Genomic DNA, 15,836 nt, shown 5'->3' with positions numbered 1-15,836 from the left:
TGTATATTTCCCATCATCCCTCTGTCCAAACATAAGGTGGGTTTAGTTGATAAAAAGCAAGCTCTGAAAACCCTTTCTTTAGTCCTATTCAATCTAATTCTTCTCTGTTCTGCCTTACCTAGTAACTTTGTCTGGCTTCCCCTACATCATAAAACCAAGCTGCCACTTAAAACGGTTTAAATACTGTTTTCATCCATCGCTCGGCTTTAAAGGAAGGAATAACCTACGGATAACTACTTCATATACTTCAAAAGCTCTCAGACTCCTTGAACCTTTTTCACATTTTGTCACATTACAACCACACATTTCCATGTATTTTATTAGGAGTATATGTGGCATATGTCTTCAGATGGGGCATCGATGTGGGTTGGAAGTAAAATTATAGTTTTCCAATTTCTTCAAAACAAATATAAAAGGTTTGGCATGGACTTGAATTCAGTCAGTCTAGTAGGTGAGTAGCTGCTCTGTCAAATAGCATCTTGCTGTATTTAAAGCGGAAAGTCCTTTGGTGTACAGCTCCTCTAGCTTTGCAATTCCATAGGCGTGCAGTAATCTCAGAATTCTCCTAGAGATTGCCAACAAGATTAAGGTCTGGGCTTTGACTGGACCATTCTTAGACAAGACGGTGCTCTGATCTAAACATATGCATTATTAATCTGGCTGTTTTTTAGGTAGTTTCTGTGCTCAAAGGTAGTTTGCCGTCTTCTGCAACCTCAGGTTTTCATCCTTTAGTCTGTATTTAGTTCTATGATCTTCTCATTCTAATCAGTTTAATTGTTCCTATACAAGAAAGCGATTCTCACAGAATGATGCTGCCACCACCGTGTTTCCCCAATGGAATGGTGTGTTCAATGTCCAGATGCAGTGGTTTGCTTACTAGAGCGCCCATCTTCCATGTTTTTGATATCTCCTACATAGCTTATAGACGATTTTAATCGAAAACTGTTAAAGTTTTCTTCAAACAGTGTGGCCTTTGCCCTTTGACTATTCTATGACAACCAAATGAACACCGTGATGCTGATATGCTTACTAATGTTCTCTGACAAACCGCTGCGAACAGATGCATTCAAAATGAGTTTGAATTGCTGAAAGTTGGAGTCTGCTAAATGATTAGTTGAAGTTTAAAGGAAGTTGGCTGCACTGAATTTTATTTGCAGATGGTGACGGGCTGAACTCAAGCAGAGCTACATTTCAGATATAAAATGATAAAAAAAAAAAAGTAGAATGGTTATGATTATAATTTGAAGAAAATGGGAAAAGATTTAAGGGATCTGAATCTTTGCCAGGCATTGTAATGTGTTTCTTTTTAATGAAAATCATGTTAGCCCCACTAAGATCATTTTTTTTTTCTGTTTTTATTGTCATTACACTGTCACAAGTACAGAGCAAATTAACTCTCTGCATTTAACCCTTCCCCTTGGGGAGCAGTGGGCTGCCATCGTGGGGCACCTGGGGTCTTGTTCAGAGACCCAGAGTGGCAGTCTGTGGGAGTGGGGGTCGAACTTAGAACCTCAGGATTCCTCTATGCACTAACCAATAGGCCGCCACTCCCCTAATATTTGATACTTTTAATAAGAGCAAAATACATTTTTGAAGTGGAATGTTTGTTTTCATAAGTTACTGATTTTCATAATATGGGTTTCATTTATCAGTTTATATATTTTGTGTTAAAACATTTTTGTTGCAATGTTTCATATGTTGTGACCCATCCCTGAGGAAGAGATGTCTGGTAATACACTTAGTTTCTTCTGTCAGATGATCGATCATATATGACAGTTTTTTGTGTTTTTTTTTTTCATTTATCACTAGTCTATTTTAATCATTCAATATAAAATTCTAGTTCGCAGATTATATGATTTTATGGCCTAAAATCTATGTCTAACCTGCAGGGCATGAAGGAACTGAAAAAGCTGGTGGAAAGTCTACCTTCTGTAAACTACAACCTCCTGAAGTACATCTGCAGGTAGAGACTACGATTATTGACATTCAGTTTGTCGCAAATGTTTATGAGGTAAAAGTTTATGTATATTTGCCTTTTTTTATATAGATTTCTTGATGAAGTCCAGTCATATTCGGGGGTGAATAAAATGAGCGTCCAGAACTTGGCGACTGTCTTTGGGCCAAACATCTTAAGGCCAAAGGTAGAGGATCCGGTAACAATCATGGAAGGTACTGTAGGTGTTAAAGGTGTCCATCACTTTGGTTCTCATTCCTTCAGTTTACGCCTGCTAATAGTTCGTAATTTAATTGTTCCAGGAACCGTTCTGGTCCAACAGCTCATGGCTGTTTTGATCGGCCATCACGATGTGCTGTTTCCCAGGGACGAAGTAAAACCCACTTCTCTTGAACTCGCCAACAACAACAACACTGAACCACAGAAGGGACAAGTCACCAATACTACCTCAGCAGTCAGCTCCCTGTCTCAGAATGCAGAGAACAACAACTCACAGCAGGCAAGGCAGTGTGTTTGGGAGGCGGCGGAGTCTCAACGGCAACAAGTCCACAACGGCGGCTCCCCACGATCTGTGAGTCCGAGGAATGTCATCACTGGACGCTATGAAATGACACGCAGTCCACCCCTGATGGTGAAGAAGAACCCAGCGTTCAATAAAGGAAGTGGAATTGTTACTAATGGGTCCTTCAGCTCCTCGCCCCCGTCAGACTTTGATAGGACCCAGAACGTGACTCTAGGAGGGAGTTTGCCCATGCGACGAAGTGGGGCACTTAAAGGCCCCGGCACCAAAATGGGCACTAGTGGGGTGACGAGTGGAGGCAGTCCTTCAGCGAATGGGACAGGTACTCTTCGCCTGGGGGTTTCTGGTTCTGACATCATCACAGGAAGTCCAAGCAACCGTAATGGGCTTTGGGTCCCAAATGGCTGCGTCGCCCTCAGGGAGAACAGTAAGACCCGTGACAGTTCCAATAACGGAGATCAAACAACCAATCAGAACCGCCTGTCCACGTATGACAATGTCCAATTGAACCACCAGAACCTGCAGAACCAGATCACCAGCATGTGTCTGAATACCAGCTGTGAGGACAAGCAGAGTGTGGACAGCGCCACCTGGTCCACTTCCTCCTGTGAAATCTCCCTCCCAGACAACTCCACCTCCTGCCGCTCCTCCACCACAACCTGCCCAGAGCAGGACTTCTACAGTGGACCGTATGAAGACCTGGACGGAGCGGCTCAGGAAGGCGAGCCTCCTCAGTCAGGGGGAGGGGGCAGGAACAGCAGCGGGGAAGGGAGCGGAGATGGAGCAGGAGGAAGCAATCGGGGCACAGGCAGTAGTGATACTAGTGAAGGTTTCCCTTTGGGTAATGGAGCTGGCAGCCACAGCGCTCTGCACAGTCTGGTGGCCAGCCTGAAACAGGAAATGCACAAACAGAAGACAGATTATGAGGCCAGGATTAAAAGGTTTGTCATTTAAGGATCTACTTCTTCAAAAAAATAGCAAAACAAAAGATTATACCCCTTTTGATTGGCCAAAAATTATCCGCACAATTAAGTACAACAAGCAATAACCAGATTTACACACCCTCCAAGTAATACTCTGTTAAAAGATTTTATGATATTATTCAAGCATTAAGCCTCAAGTTTTCCTGGTTTACCTCTGATGCTTTTTTTTCCTACAAACTAGCAGAAGAATATATGGAGTAGTGCACTACTTTTATTCTAAAATCTTCTAAAAGCAAGCTGCTTTCAGTAACCTGAAAATTTGTTAAAAAATGTTTTACAATTTATTGCACTGACAAATTTAAATGCATATCCAAGCAAGTTTTTAAATGAGTGATTATCAAATTTACAATTCTAATCAGATCAGAGTGTGAGCATGGTACACAGTTTAATGACAGTCCAGCAGTTGTGGATAACTTGAGAGTAAGTCGAACTGCATTTTATAAAATTACATTTCTTAATAAGTATTAGTGCAGTGACCTAGCATTTTAAACTGAAGATTACACCCTTCAAGTTTTATTTGTGCCTTTTTTTTAGTAGTTTTGCATAATCACACATATGTACATTTATTGATTGAGTCCTCAAATAATCTTTATTTGTATTTAAAAATGTTACTTGCCAACAATGGCTGTTAAAATGTAGACCATTACTAATTAATCACAAAGCCTCAAAATAATCTGATAGTTTATTTGTTGCAGTTTTTTTATTTTTTATTAAAATTTTTTCCATATTAATATTTCTAACATTTGTATTTACTGGTATTCATTATAAATGAATTTTTATTAATTTTGTTCCATTTTTCTTATTTTTCTTTGGTTGCTTCAAGGAGAGGAATGATTGTTGTACAAACAGTCATTCCTAAGAGGCTTAGTAGGAACAGTGTGTTATAATTTATTTAGCAGGGTTGTTCGAATTGCGGTAACTTTTAGACCCGTGTTCCTTTATTCAACTTCAGACCCTGCACCTCTTAAACATTTCTCTGCTTACCCACACCTGAATCTAATGATTTATTTACCTCCTCGGTTTGATTTCAAGGGCAAAATCTTGCTCCTTTTCTTTCACATGGCAACAATAAGAACGCTTTGGGATAGGAAAGGAATTTCAGACTGCTGTGCTAAAGCCAGGGCAGCCATCCACCTTAAGGATGCCCTTATGTTACCAAAGACATGGATAATGCAAGTCAAAACTGGGACTAAAGCCTTTTGAAAAAGAATTACGAAAAACAATTTACACAAATATAGTGAATGGCTCAAGCTCTCAATTATAAACCCCCCAAAATTTGAAGGTATTTGTGTTTGCATGTGTCACACATAGTACAATAGAGCGATGTATTTGTGTTAAATTCCATGAGATAGACTGTGTAGTTTCCTGTCATGCAGAGGATTTTGGCAATCAGTGTAGGTCCTAAGTGCCGGATAGGAACATTGATGTAGTATCAATAGGGAGCATCCTGCATCCTGGTCGTTCCTCCTTCCTTATTGCCTGCACTATTCGTACAGCTTCTATCACAGCCACAGCTAATGCACCATTCCATTGGTGCTTTCTGATTCGTCCATTACTAAAGCCAAAATTCTCTGAGTTCTGCTGGATTGTTAAATTCAGGTTCTTGTATATTATGCGGCTCTGTAAATATAGATGAGATATTTATCCGCTGATGACAAAACTATAGGTCCCCACACTTGCTTCTGGCATGTCAGTATTCAGAGGATACTAATTCAATTTGTTTTAATTTTGTCAAAAGAAAGAATAGTCAGAGAACAAGCTACTAGTGAAATAACATCTGGAACAGAAAATGGATAGAAAGTTCAGAATAAAATTCAGCAACTTGCTCCTTGAAACTCCTCTAATGGTAACATTTTTATTGATTTGTCTCAATAAAAATTGGTTTTGGGTCTGTCTAAATTCGATAGATTAGAGTTTTGCCATTAATATTTTTATTACACGCAGAGATGGAGATGGAGAGTGCGATGAAGGGATGAGACGTGGTCAGGTGCTTCTGTATTAAAAGGAGATTTAGAAGAATGTTTTCGGGTTGGTTAATCTTGAACTTATGTTAAGCATTTACAGCATTTGTTACACCTCTGCCTCCATGAGAAGTTTTCATTGACTGTTTTCAGATCAAAATATTTTTATTTGTATTTGTATTATTATAATTGATATTTTATTGTCATCTTATTTTTATTTCTGTAACAGTGTAGCCACATCGTTCACAGCTCTTGTGATTTATTTCTTTGCTGCTAAAGTCTCTGTTCTTCATCTTCAAAGCCATGTATGTGAATTCCAAGTGTAGGAAGTTAGAGCCTTATATGTATATTTACATTTCACATACGTTTGCACAGGGGAGCTGCATCACGTTTATGGGGATCAGTTACGAACTGAAGTTTCCCCATAAACTTACTGAAGTTAAAAATTTTGTTAAATCTGATGTGTAGCGTTTGAAGAGAAATTTAAAAGAAATGAAAATGCTATTTCATGAGGCCCAATAAGACTATTATGAATGTAATATATAGACTGGATTCAGTGAATGAAACATAGAGCTCAACAATCAAAACAGGGTTGCAGCAAAGAAGACTTTAATCTTTGATCAAAACATGTTTTTTTTAAATCTGTATAGATGTTAAAGTGAGCTGTTTATGTTTGGTAAAGATTTCCTCAAGACAGTATATCAAAGCAAATAAATGTTTAACTGTAGCCCATATTGCCCTTACCCTCCCTTAAATACCTAGCATTAATTCCATTGGATAACTGGAAATAAAGTTTACCTCCTCCTGTTGTAAGAGCTTTTGAAATTATCTAATTTTTATCCTGTTTTTAAACTGTCAAAATCACTTTAAACAAAAATAGATTTAGTAAAAAAACTAGAAATCCCTCAGAGAGCACAAGCCTCTGCCAAACAGTTAATTTCACTACCTCAGTGTAAATAGATCTTGAAAAAAAAAATCTTTAAACACAGATCATGTTTGAGAACTTTATATTTTTGGTGCTCTTAAATAGTTTATTTGCCCAACTATCAATTCTCTTTATCCTTTCCAGTTTGGAGCAGCGCAATCTGGAGCTGGAGACAGAGATGGTGGGCCTCCACGAGGAGCTGGACCAGGAGAGGAAGAAGTACACCATGGTGGAAATCAAGCTGCGCAACGCTGAGCGGGCCAAGGAGGACGCTGAGAGGCGAAACCAGATGCTGCAGAAAGAGATGGAGCAGTTTTTCTCCACATTTAGCGACCTCACAGCGACTGGCAACAATGCAGCCTCTGAACAACGCCGACCGGACCGGAACAATACCATCTGGATACAGTGAAAGGGAGGGCTGTGTATGTGATTACCCATGGGACTTAAAACAGGATTTGGAGGCCGGCTGAAGGAAATTTAGAAGAATGCAAGTGGCTAAAAAGGAAAACCATTTGTAAATATAGACATCACCTGGTGTGACGTCAGGATTACATTATATTTGTATATAGCATTATTTAAACACCTCATGGACACTATAGCCTTCCCAGAAACTGCTGTGGTGCTCGCCTCACTCGCATCAGGAAAAAACGCCGTCAGGTTGTGATTGCAAATGGTACATTTTATGTTAGCTGTTCGGACTGAATATACGAGCGGAAAAGGTCAAATATGAAGCAACATTGAAAGAAAATAACCTCCAACATGGATCTCCAATAATAATCTTGTCAAACTCCTCACCAATTGGATTCACTTCTTTATGCTCTGAATACAATCTAGAGAACCATTCTGCGTTGGCTCGTGTATATAGGAGGAATCAATGCCTGTAAAAAGAACTGAATCTAATACTAAATGTTAATATTTAAGCAAAGTTATGATGGGGATATATTTTATATCAGAACTGTTTTTTGTGTTTTTGCACTTCAGTTGGTACTGAATGTTCTGTCAATGTGCATACCATTTAAGTTGGTATATGTGTTGTGTATTTACTTGTGCTTCTGTGCAGTTACATCTACTCATGACCAAAAAAAAAAAGAGCCTGTTCTGAATATTTTTTATAGGTGTTTGAGGACACTACTTCTTAGTATGCACTGTTTTTGACTGATGTTTAGATGACATGGTATCAGTTCAAACTGAATCATTGTAGCTTTAAAAATGCAATTTAATCCTGTCACATTCAGCTGTCAGGAAGACATTTGCATAAATTCATCTTTGACCAAGCATGCAATACTTATTTTGGGCTTTAATTAATGATGGATTTGAACTGAACCTTTTCTTTTTTTTTTTATGGTGGAACAATTATCCAACAAACAACTTTAATGAAATCATAAAAAAAGAATTTGCTACGCTAAATAGAATTATTGAGTTGATTCTCTCTAATCGAAAAAACATACATACCTGCTCACATATAAACATACAATCTCACTATTATCTGGTCAGCAGTCTTAGAGATAAATCTGTGCAATGAAAACAACTAAAGTTTACTAAAGTAAAGTTAGAATATTTGACGAGGAGGTTGGTCACTGGGTTTTCTAAGTTTTTATTAAAGTCTCCATGTATGTAGGAAACCTGAAAATTTTATGATTACAGTCGTAAGGTTTGCTGGATAATCATTCTACCTTTGACAAGGAACAGTTAAAAATCTGTCAGGGGCCAAACTCAATAAAAAACTTAACAAGTGTAAACATTGGATAGGTACTGTCAAAAGTTTAACGTAACAAATTTTTGTTCATATACAGAATTTGAGGATAAAATGCCCTTTTCACTTTAAGATATATGTAGCAAATGTTTGTGGATATTCTAATTTAAAGTCTGATTGAATTAGATGTAACTGTAAAAGATGATTGTATATAAATAAGACACCCATCAGAACTGATGTATGTAAATCGCAGCACAAGTTTAAAGGTTGCAGTTGGATTATTACCAACAGAGCTGTTTTTTAACTGTGAAAATAAATCTGACTCGGCACAGATGACATACAGTAATTGCAGAGGATGAGTGCATGAATGTGCATGAGTCCAGCAGGGTTTGTGACTTTTTATTCATGAAGTGTATGTATGTAGCCTCAAACCAAATGTCTACAGGCAGTGTGCATCAGCTAAAGGGTCAGCTTAGATGAGGGGCAAACTGCTTTTCCACCAGACATCATACTCCATTTTAAACCTGCTGCTGGTCATTGCAGGACATCTGGAATGTGTAAACGGAAGGGGTGGGAAAAGAAAGCCTGGACAACCAAAGAAGAGAGGAGACCCTCTGCTTCTCACTGGGTGCCCTTCATTGGGAAATAAAAGGCTTTAGCCAAGCTGCTGGTGTCACTTCATTCTGTGAATTCCACACATGAAACAGATTAGGGATTATCAGGATGGTGGATAATAAAACTCATGCAAAATCAAATTCTTGTTCCAAGCAACCTTGTGAAGACATGACAGTATAAATAAATGCATTTTCTTTGAGTCCTTTTGGTTCTTGCTTTCACACAAATATGATTTTACAGCCTATAGTTTTCAGTCAGTCACTGATTAATATAGGTTATACAAGATTCAAATATGATCTGCTAAAATATAGATTTGTCCTATTATCTATTTTTTTGTTATCGGAGTCATCGAGATACTGACTAAAATTTTAAAAAGATCAATATCCGACGAATTGTGTTAAATAGTTAAAAAAAATAGCCTTTAAGGCCCCTCCTTGTTCTACGAATTTGTTCTAGTCTTTTTTAGATTTAATAAAGCTCTCTTTCTAGTAATAAAAACACTCTTTCTGGTCTAATTTGGCTACAGGCTAATTGGCCTGAAAGGGCTAAGAGTCTAAGATGAAAGCCCTGGCAGGTATGAACTTGTTCAATAACTTCTTAGTATATTGATAAATAAAACTGTCTAAGCCTAGGGATTTTAGAAGGTACCACTAGATCATAAGTTTCAATTCTTGTAGGATGACTGTACACTGAATTTTGATAAGAGATTTGGTTTAGACGAAAAATTGCCATTTGCAAATTTACAGTGTTATACTCAAAGGTCCCAAACGTTACTGCAATATTTATTTTATACTGAGCCACAGACGTCTAGAATATATTGCTTTTCTGCAGCTTCAAGGGTGCTGGTTGGAGGTCTCTCTGCAGAAGTCCAGACTATGCTGCAGAATGATGGATTACATAAAACAAGTGATTTGATTAGTGTAAAAATAGGAACAGGTTTTGGTATCCATTGTGTTGCAGCTCCTTTTATTCAGTAATATTTATGTGTTCAGTCCAAGATTCTTGTCAAGAACAAAGCCCAATAGTTTAGTTTTGTCAACTTGCAGTATATATTCACCACCAATATTTAATTTTACCTCAGGGCTAGTCAGCATTCCAAGTCCTGACCCAATGATCATATTTGTTGTTTTATTGTTATTCAAAACTAGCCTTTTCCCCCTGATCTAATCATACGCCAAAACAAATTCTGTCATGATCTTGGCTCTGATGACTGGCTTAATGGTTCATTCAAATCACCTGCCTATCTCCGCCCAGTTTCTCATCACTGTTCATTTTATCCACCTGCTCCTGCCTCTAAGCTGCTTGCTCCCAGTCATCAGTGCCAGATTATTCAAGCCATTGGTGAGAGTATTTTAGCGTACCCTGTGAGTTGTTCTGATTGCCTGATCCTGACCAGTTCTGCCTCCTTTGAAAATGTCTGTTCCTGTTTCGGGTTTGTTTGCCTGATCTGTCTTTGGACTCCTGCTGGTTTCTGCCTGGGGACTGAACTTGGATCTGCCTCCTGACTTCCACTTGGATTTCCCCACGGTACCTCTTCAGATCTCTGTAACTCCTGTTAACCTATTCGACACCGGCTTTGGCTTCGTCTTCTGGAAAGTCCTCCCTTCCTTTGTTTACTTGGAGTAATAAAAACACAGTTTGTCTCAGCAGCAGGAGAATTTTAGGTTTTTCTTCTATTATTTAATTAAAGATTTTCCAAAGCTTTTTGTCATCATGTTTAACAGATATTAATCTCATTCCTGTATTCTTTTTTTTTGTTATCTCATTCATTTCAGTTACTTAGAATGTTTAAATGTGTCAACTATTAGTCCCAATATTAATGACACTAGTAAGCTTAATCTTTTAATTTCCTTATGTTTTTTAATTCTGCATGGATCAACTTAACAGACTATAGACAGGCCTATAGACTGCTGGAGGACCGACCTAAACTCGGATGGATGGATGGATGGATGGATGGATGGATGGATGGATGGATGGATGGATGGATGGATGGATGGATGGATGGATGGATGGATGGATACAGACGGACAGATCCACATAGCAGTGTTTGTTTTTAATATTCTCTCCTTCATACATCTATATTTACTCGAGAACATATTTGTAGAGACACCTAAGTTATTTCATGGTCATAGATACTAATAACATCATCCCAAAAAACAGTTCTTAATTATTCCACAAGACAATTGAAAAATAAAATCTTTAAAGACCAGTTAATGTAAAGAAAATATCTCTAGATTTTTTTTATTATTATTTTTTCAAGACAATGAGGTTATGGTCACTAAAACCAACTGATATTGACCTGACATTATGCTTAGCTAATATATGTAAAGTAGGTGTAAACATGATAAATGCATGTAACATTTGATGCTGGTCTTGCTGGTAAAGGCAAGGAAAGTTTATTTGAATAGCACAATTCAGTGCAAATTAACATCTTTTATATGAATAAAAAAATAAAATAGAAAAAATAAATAAATAAATAAAGTAAAGATAAAAACAGGATAAAATGAACTAATAAGAACATACATTCTTTGCGCATTTATCCTTTTTTTCCAGTCAATATTCATTTTTCCAAAAACAAGTTTAATTCAAATTTAGTGTCTGTGGCCTGATCAAACATTTCACCTGATCAGGTTTCTGCATGTGCTTCAGCTTCAAGATCACTGGCCATTAAATGTGTTTAAAACTTACATGACATGTAATTTTGCACTAGCATCTCTGCTCTACCGCCAAATTTCTGTACATTCTAAAAACAGAGATTAATAAAAGATATATGAGTGCATCAAGATATGCCAGGATGTAGTAAATGTGTTGGACGAGGTCATATTTTTATATGTGCGGACTCCTCTTCTTAGCTGTGTCCGAGCACATCGACAATGTGTGCTGAATTACAGGTGTGTGTTGCTTACAGTAATGTGACAGGTAGACTAATCATTGAGGACAATCTGTAATACTGTGGTTTTGATATACTTCTTCTAAGGCAATTAATCATAACAAAAAAATTCTGTATCCTTCTATTTCTTCTCTCTCTTAACCTTGACACCCGTTCCTGCCTCCTTCTCCTAACAGCCTCTGTAAAGTAATTGTGTAAATATTTGTAACTTTCAGAGATTTGGCCTTTTGTACGATGTCAGGCTTGTTCTTTAAGCTCACATCTGGCTAAAATAACTTCTCAGCTAAAACTTTCTTTATCTTTTGCTCTCTGTCCATCCATGTCTCACCTGGTGACTCATGCGCCCCCTCTATCCCCATAAGGTTTTTTTGTGTTTTTTATTTTGGATAGAGCTTCCATTTTATCTGGGACCGTTAGCAGGCTGTCTCAGACTTTATATACATCTGTCTGCAGAAAGTTTTATTCATCTTTCTTTTCTCAGCTTTGTTTCAGTTATATATACATCTTTCTGTGTGAATTGATGGCTTGTTTTTATACCCTGCAGTTCCCTCATTGGAATCTATTTCAGTGTTAGTTTTATCTATAGTTGGTGTGGTTGGCTCTTGCATCCGATGGTGGCCACATAAAGTCATTTAGGATTACCAAAAGCGTTATTTATAACAAAAAAAAAAACATCAATCTACCAAATACTAATACTTCTTTAATATGGGTCAAATGTTTGAAGTATCCTTCTACAAGCTTTTCACGATAGTGTTGGGATGTAGGCATACTGGTTAGACTATCTTCCTCTTTCAGTCCATTAACTTTTATGCCCTTGATCTACTTTATTTAATCCATAATCCTAAAATCTACATTGGCCCCTACCGCAACCAAAATCAGACTACATTAATAAGTTATCAAATCATTGATTTTTATTACCCTATGTGCAGCTGTGAGCAAGAAAAGTATTTTGTTTTTTCTCTGCCTACTACCAACTGGACATAACTAAAGATTTTTCAAACTATGTGAAACTGTCGGCTCTTACATTGTTATTTAGAGTCTCTAGCCATAAGCTATAATGCTCTTTACTCATGATGTCTAATTATGCACCAGTCCCTGCTGATTCAAACACTCACACAGCATGATACCACCATCTCTGTACTTGACAGCTTCCTCCAAATGTGACATGGCTAATTCTGGCCAAGCAATTCAATTTTAAGCAGCAGGAAACAAGACAGGTCTCTAAATTAAAGCTTTTGTCCCAGCATGTCATACAAACCATATCTAGCCTTATTGTGTATTTTTAAAGCAATGGCTTCTTCCTTTCTGAGTGTTTTTTCAGGTCATGCCCATACTCGGGTGGTTTTACTGTGGATATTGACAGACACCACAGATGGCTCTTGAAGAGAAAATACTTGCAGATAACAAGTGTGCTAATTGTGCAATAAAGAAGAAGTCCGGTCATATTCAGAATTAACACCTCTGAAAGTACTTGAAATACGAAATGTTTGCATACTGTTTAATAAATGAATTTTTTTTTTAATCAAGAGTAATTTTCATCTGAATGTGCTTTACTGGAGGCATCCATCTTTGTCAAAGAAGATTACTGCCACCTACTTGTTTGTGATGTCACGGTGCGATATCGGCTGTTGAGCAAGTCCCAATGCTGTATCTGGTGTTTTTCACAATGAGCTATTATCTAAGTGAACTTGAAAACATTCTCCTTTGAAATGTAGGCTACATATTATGTGTTTTTTCTCTGGCCAGAAGTTTGATGGCAAATCCTCCCTCTTCAAGTTGGCAATCCAACGTCGAACCCGTCTGTGCAGGATCATGAATCGGACAGGTGAAATAACTAATTTTTTTCTCTTTTTTTTTCTCCCGATGCATTACAACATCCAACTGCCTTACACGTGAGTATTGTCAGTTTAACTATTGTTCTCGCAAATTTCAATGGTGAAGTCCTCTCAAAATCGTAAATAAAGGTTGATTGCAGATGTTTCTACTAGTTCCACACTGTGATGCCACTGCCGGAAGATGTCAGGAGTGAGGTGTTGCTATATTTAGGCAAAATTGGCCGCTACCAGACTCAGTGATCTCAACTAAAATTGTTGTTTTTACTTTTTTAGTGATTAACACTAAATTCATTAAATCACCACAAACAAACGTTAGTTAGTTTTAGGTATAGAAAATGATCCATTGTTTATGCCTTGCTGACCGGACTTCTCCTTTAATAGCTCAGAATAGAGATTTATGTCATTTGATACTTTTTTTTATATCAAATTCTCCAAATAAAAAGAAAAACAAGTCAACAACAGTCCAAGATCAAAGGTTTTCTTTATTTTCAATTACATACATATACTTTTTTTACATACACAGTTCCTTTAAAATGTTGTGTTTACAGTAACAGCTTTCAGTAAGTTTTTTTTTGTTGTTTTGTTTTGTTCTGTTTCTCGTTTTCTTTTCCTTTGCGTTAATTTTGACTTTTACTGGAAACGCTATAGCCTGAAGCTTTGAGATCAGCGGGAAACAAATACATTTTCTTTTTGTTTTCAACCTGACGATGTCAAAAAGAAAGACTCATTTCAAACAGCACAGAGCAAAAGAATCAAGAGAGAAATCGGAAAAGAACCGAAGAAGGTCACCTGATTCAGATGAGCTATACAGGGTTTCATTGTTGTAGACTCTTCATCTGACCCTCACAGTAGCTTGCCTCCCTGTTCGAGAGCAATAAAAATGTTTATTGCATTTCTGGAATAGTGAGAATTAGTATTTACAGCTGAATTCAAGAGAAAGTAAAAGATTGGGGATAACTACTACAAGACGTATCCTACCCGGTGACGTGTAGTCTTTTTTTTTTTTTCAGTATTTGAAATAGTATTATGGCTAAATAACAAGTCAGTCATCCTCAGATTACAAATGAAAGGCTGAGAGATTTTAAGATTTTAAGCACATAAGAGATTACTTTCAGATCTTTTTGCAAAACTGTATCAGTGTTGACAGTAAAGTTTTTGAATCCAGTGGTTAATGTAACTGAACACCTATTATCACACAAACAATCTTCAAACAGACACCTTGGCTCTTCTTTAACATTCTTGTAAGCGATCACATCAAGACTCGGGTTTGGGTCACATCTAAAAATGATCTTGTGTTGTTTGCTGGTCAAATTCAAAGACAATGACACGCATGCTTGTGAAACCCTTTGTTTCTACATTCAGTGCTGAAAAACAACCAGAAGTTTGTGTGTCTGAACCCTCTTCATCAGTAGCATTAACCAGGATCAAAAGCACCTTTAATCACAAGAAAATTGTTCCGAGGGATGTTGAATAAAAAGATCAAAAGTTCACATTCATTAAAAGAGAAAAAAATAAAGAGATTAAGATGTGTCAATATTTCTACTAAGTGACCAGGAATATGTCATGATACAGAAAATAGAGAGAGATTACATGGATCAAAATGCCCTGTAGAAAAGCTGTAACACTACTGTGTGCGTTTGTGGTACAAAGGAGCCACCTCAAGCTGTGGATCTCCTTAGGTGAAAACATTTTGAAAACAAAGTATATTAAAGTCGCACCCTGTTTTTGAAAGACAGCCCTGACCCAGACCCTGTACAGAAAGCCCAGCTAGTCGTAGCTTATTCTAGAGACACCGACGTCAGTCCCAATCTTCCCTCCGGGAAGGTTTCTACATTGTGCACTGGCTTCAGGAGTGTTAACAAAGTAGCTGTTTGAATCCAAACATTTTTATGAAATCAAATCAAAAAGTAATATAGTGGAATGATTAAATACAGTACAGAAAGACAGACACAGCCATTCTGCTTTACTAATAGATGTAGAGCATTTGATCATCGGAACTTTGAATTTACTATTTATATTGCAAACTAGGAGTTTGTTTAGCTCATACAGCACAGTTTAAGTAATGTTTTTGTTTAAAAATAATTTAACAATTGGGTAATTGGGTCGTTTATACCAGCAGGGAAAATTTGATCGTTTTTGTTTCTCTGATTCTTTTGATTTCTTATGTTTTCGTCCAGTCCTCTGTTCCTCTTTCTACCTAAGCCAGGAGTCGGCAAAGAGCCATATTGGACCAAAAAAGAAAAACCACAAAAATGTAAAAGTCTTATATATGCCTTGTATATCAACACGGGCTCTAAGTTTATTATCACACAGTAGCAAAGGACTATGTGGGCTTAAATATATAATAAGCATTCATGATTAAATGTTTATCCTGGAGCAAATATCACATAGCAGCATGAGGTGAGGGAGGCGCAGTGAGCACTTCCATCCCGTGCCGCTTCACTGCCCTTCACCGCGAAA

At 37.4% G+C, this 15,836-nt stretch overlaps 1 protein-coding gene across 8 annotated transcripts in view; it reads left to right on the top strand.

Moving 5' to 3' along the window:
• Nucleotides 1-8,850, top strand: part of arhgap24 (Rho GTPase activating protein 24) — an 82,402-nt gene extending 73,552 nt beyond the window's left edge. For all 8 annotated transcript variants that reach the window (XM_038275017.1, XM_038275014.1, XM_038275022.1 and 5 more), the window contains 4 exons: nt 1,890-1,963; nt 2,048-2,169; nt 2,257-3,415; nt 6,488-8,850. In XM_038275017.1, the coding sequence (XP_038130945.1) occupies nt 1,890-1,963; nt 2,048-2,169; nt 2,257-3,415; nt 6,488-6,752 (1,620 nt within the window). In that variant the 3' untranslated portion in view covers nt 6,753-8,850. The remainder of the gene's footprint in view (nt 1-1,889; nt 1,964-2,047; nt 2,170-2,256; nt 3,416-6,487) is intronic.
• Nucleotides 8,851-15,836: the final 6,986 nt, after the last annotated feature.

Source organism: Cyprinodon tularosa, unplaced genomic scaffold, assembly GCF_016077235.1.
Source record: "Cyprinodon tularosa strain WSP-4 unplaced genomic scaffold, ASM1607723v1 ctg94, whole genome shotgun sequence".
NCBI classification, from domain to species: domain Eukaryota; kingdom Metazoa; phylum Chordata; class Actinopteri; order Cyprinodontiformes; family Cyprinodontidae; genus Cyprinodon; species Cyprinodon tularosa.
The sequence above is the reverse complement of the archived record's forward strand: the minus strand, read 5'-3'. Positions and strand labels throughout refer to the sequence as shown.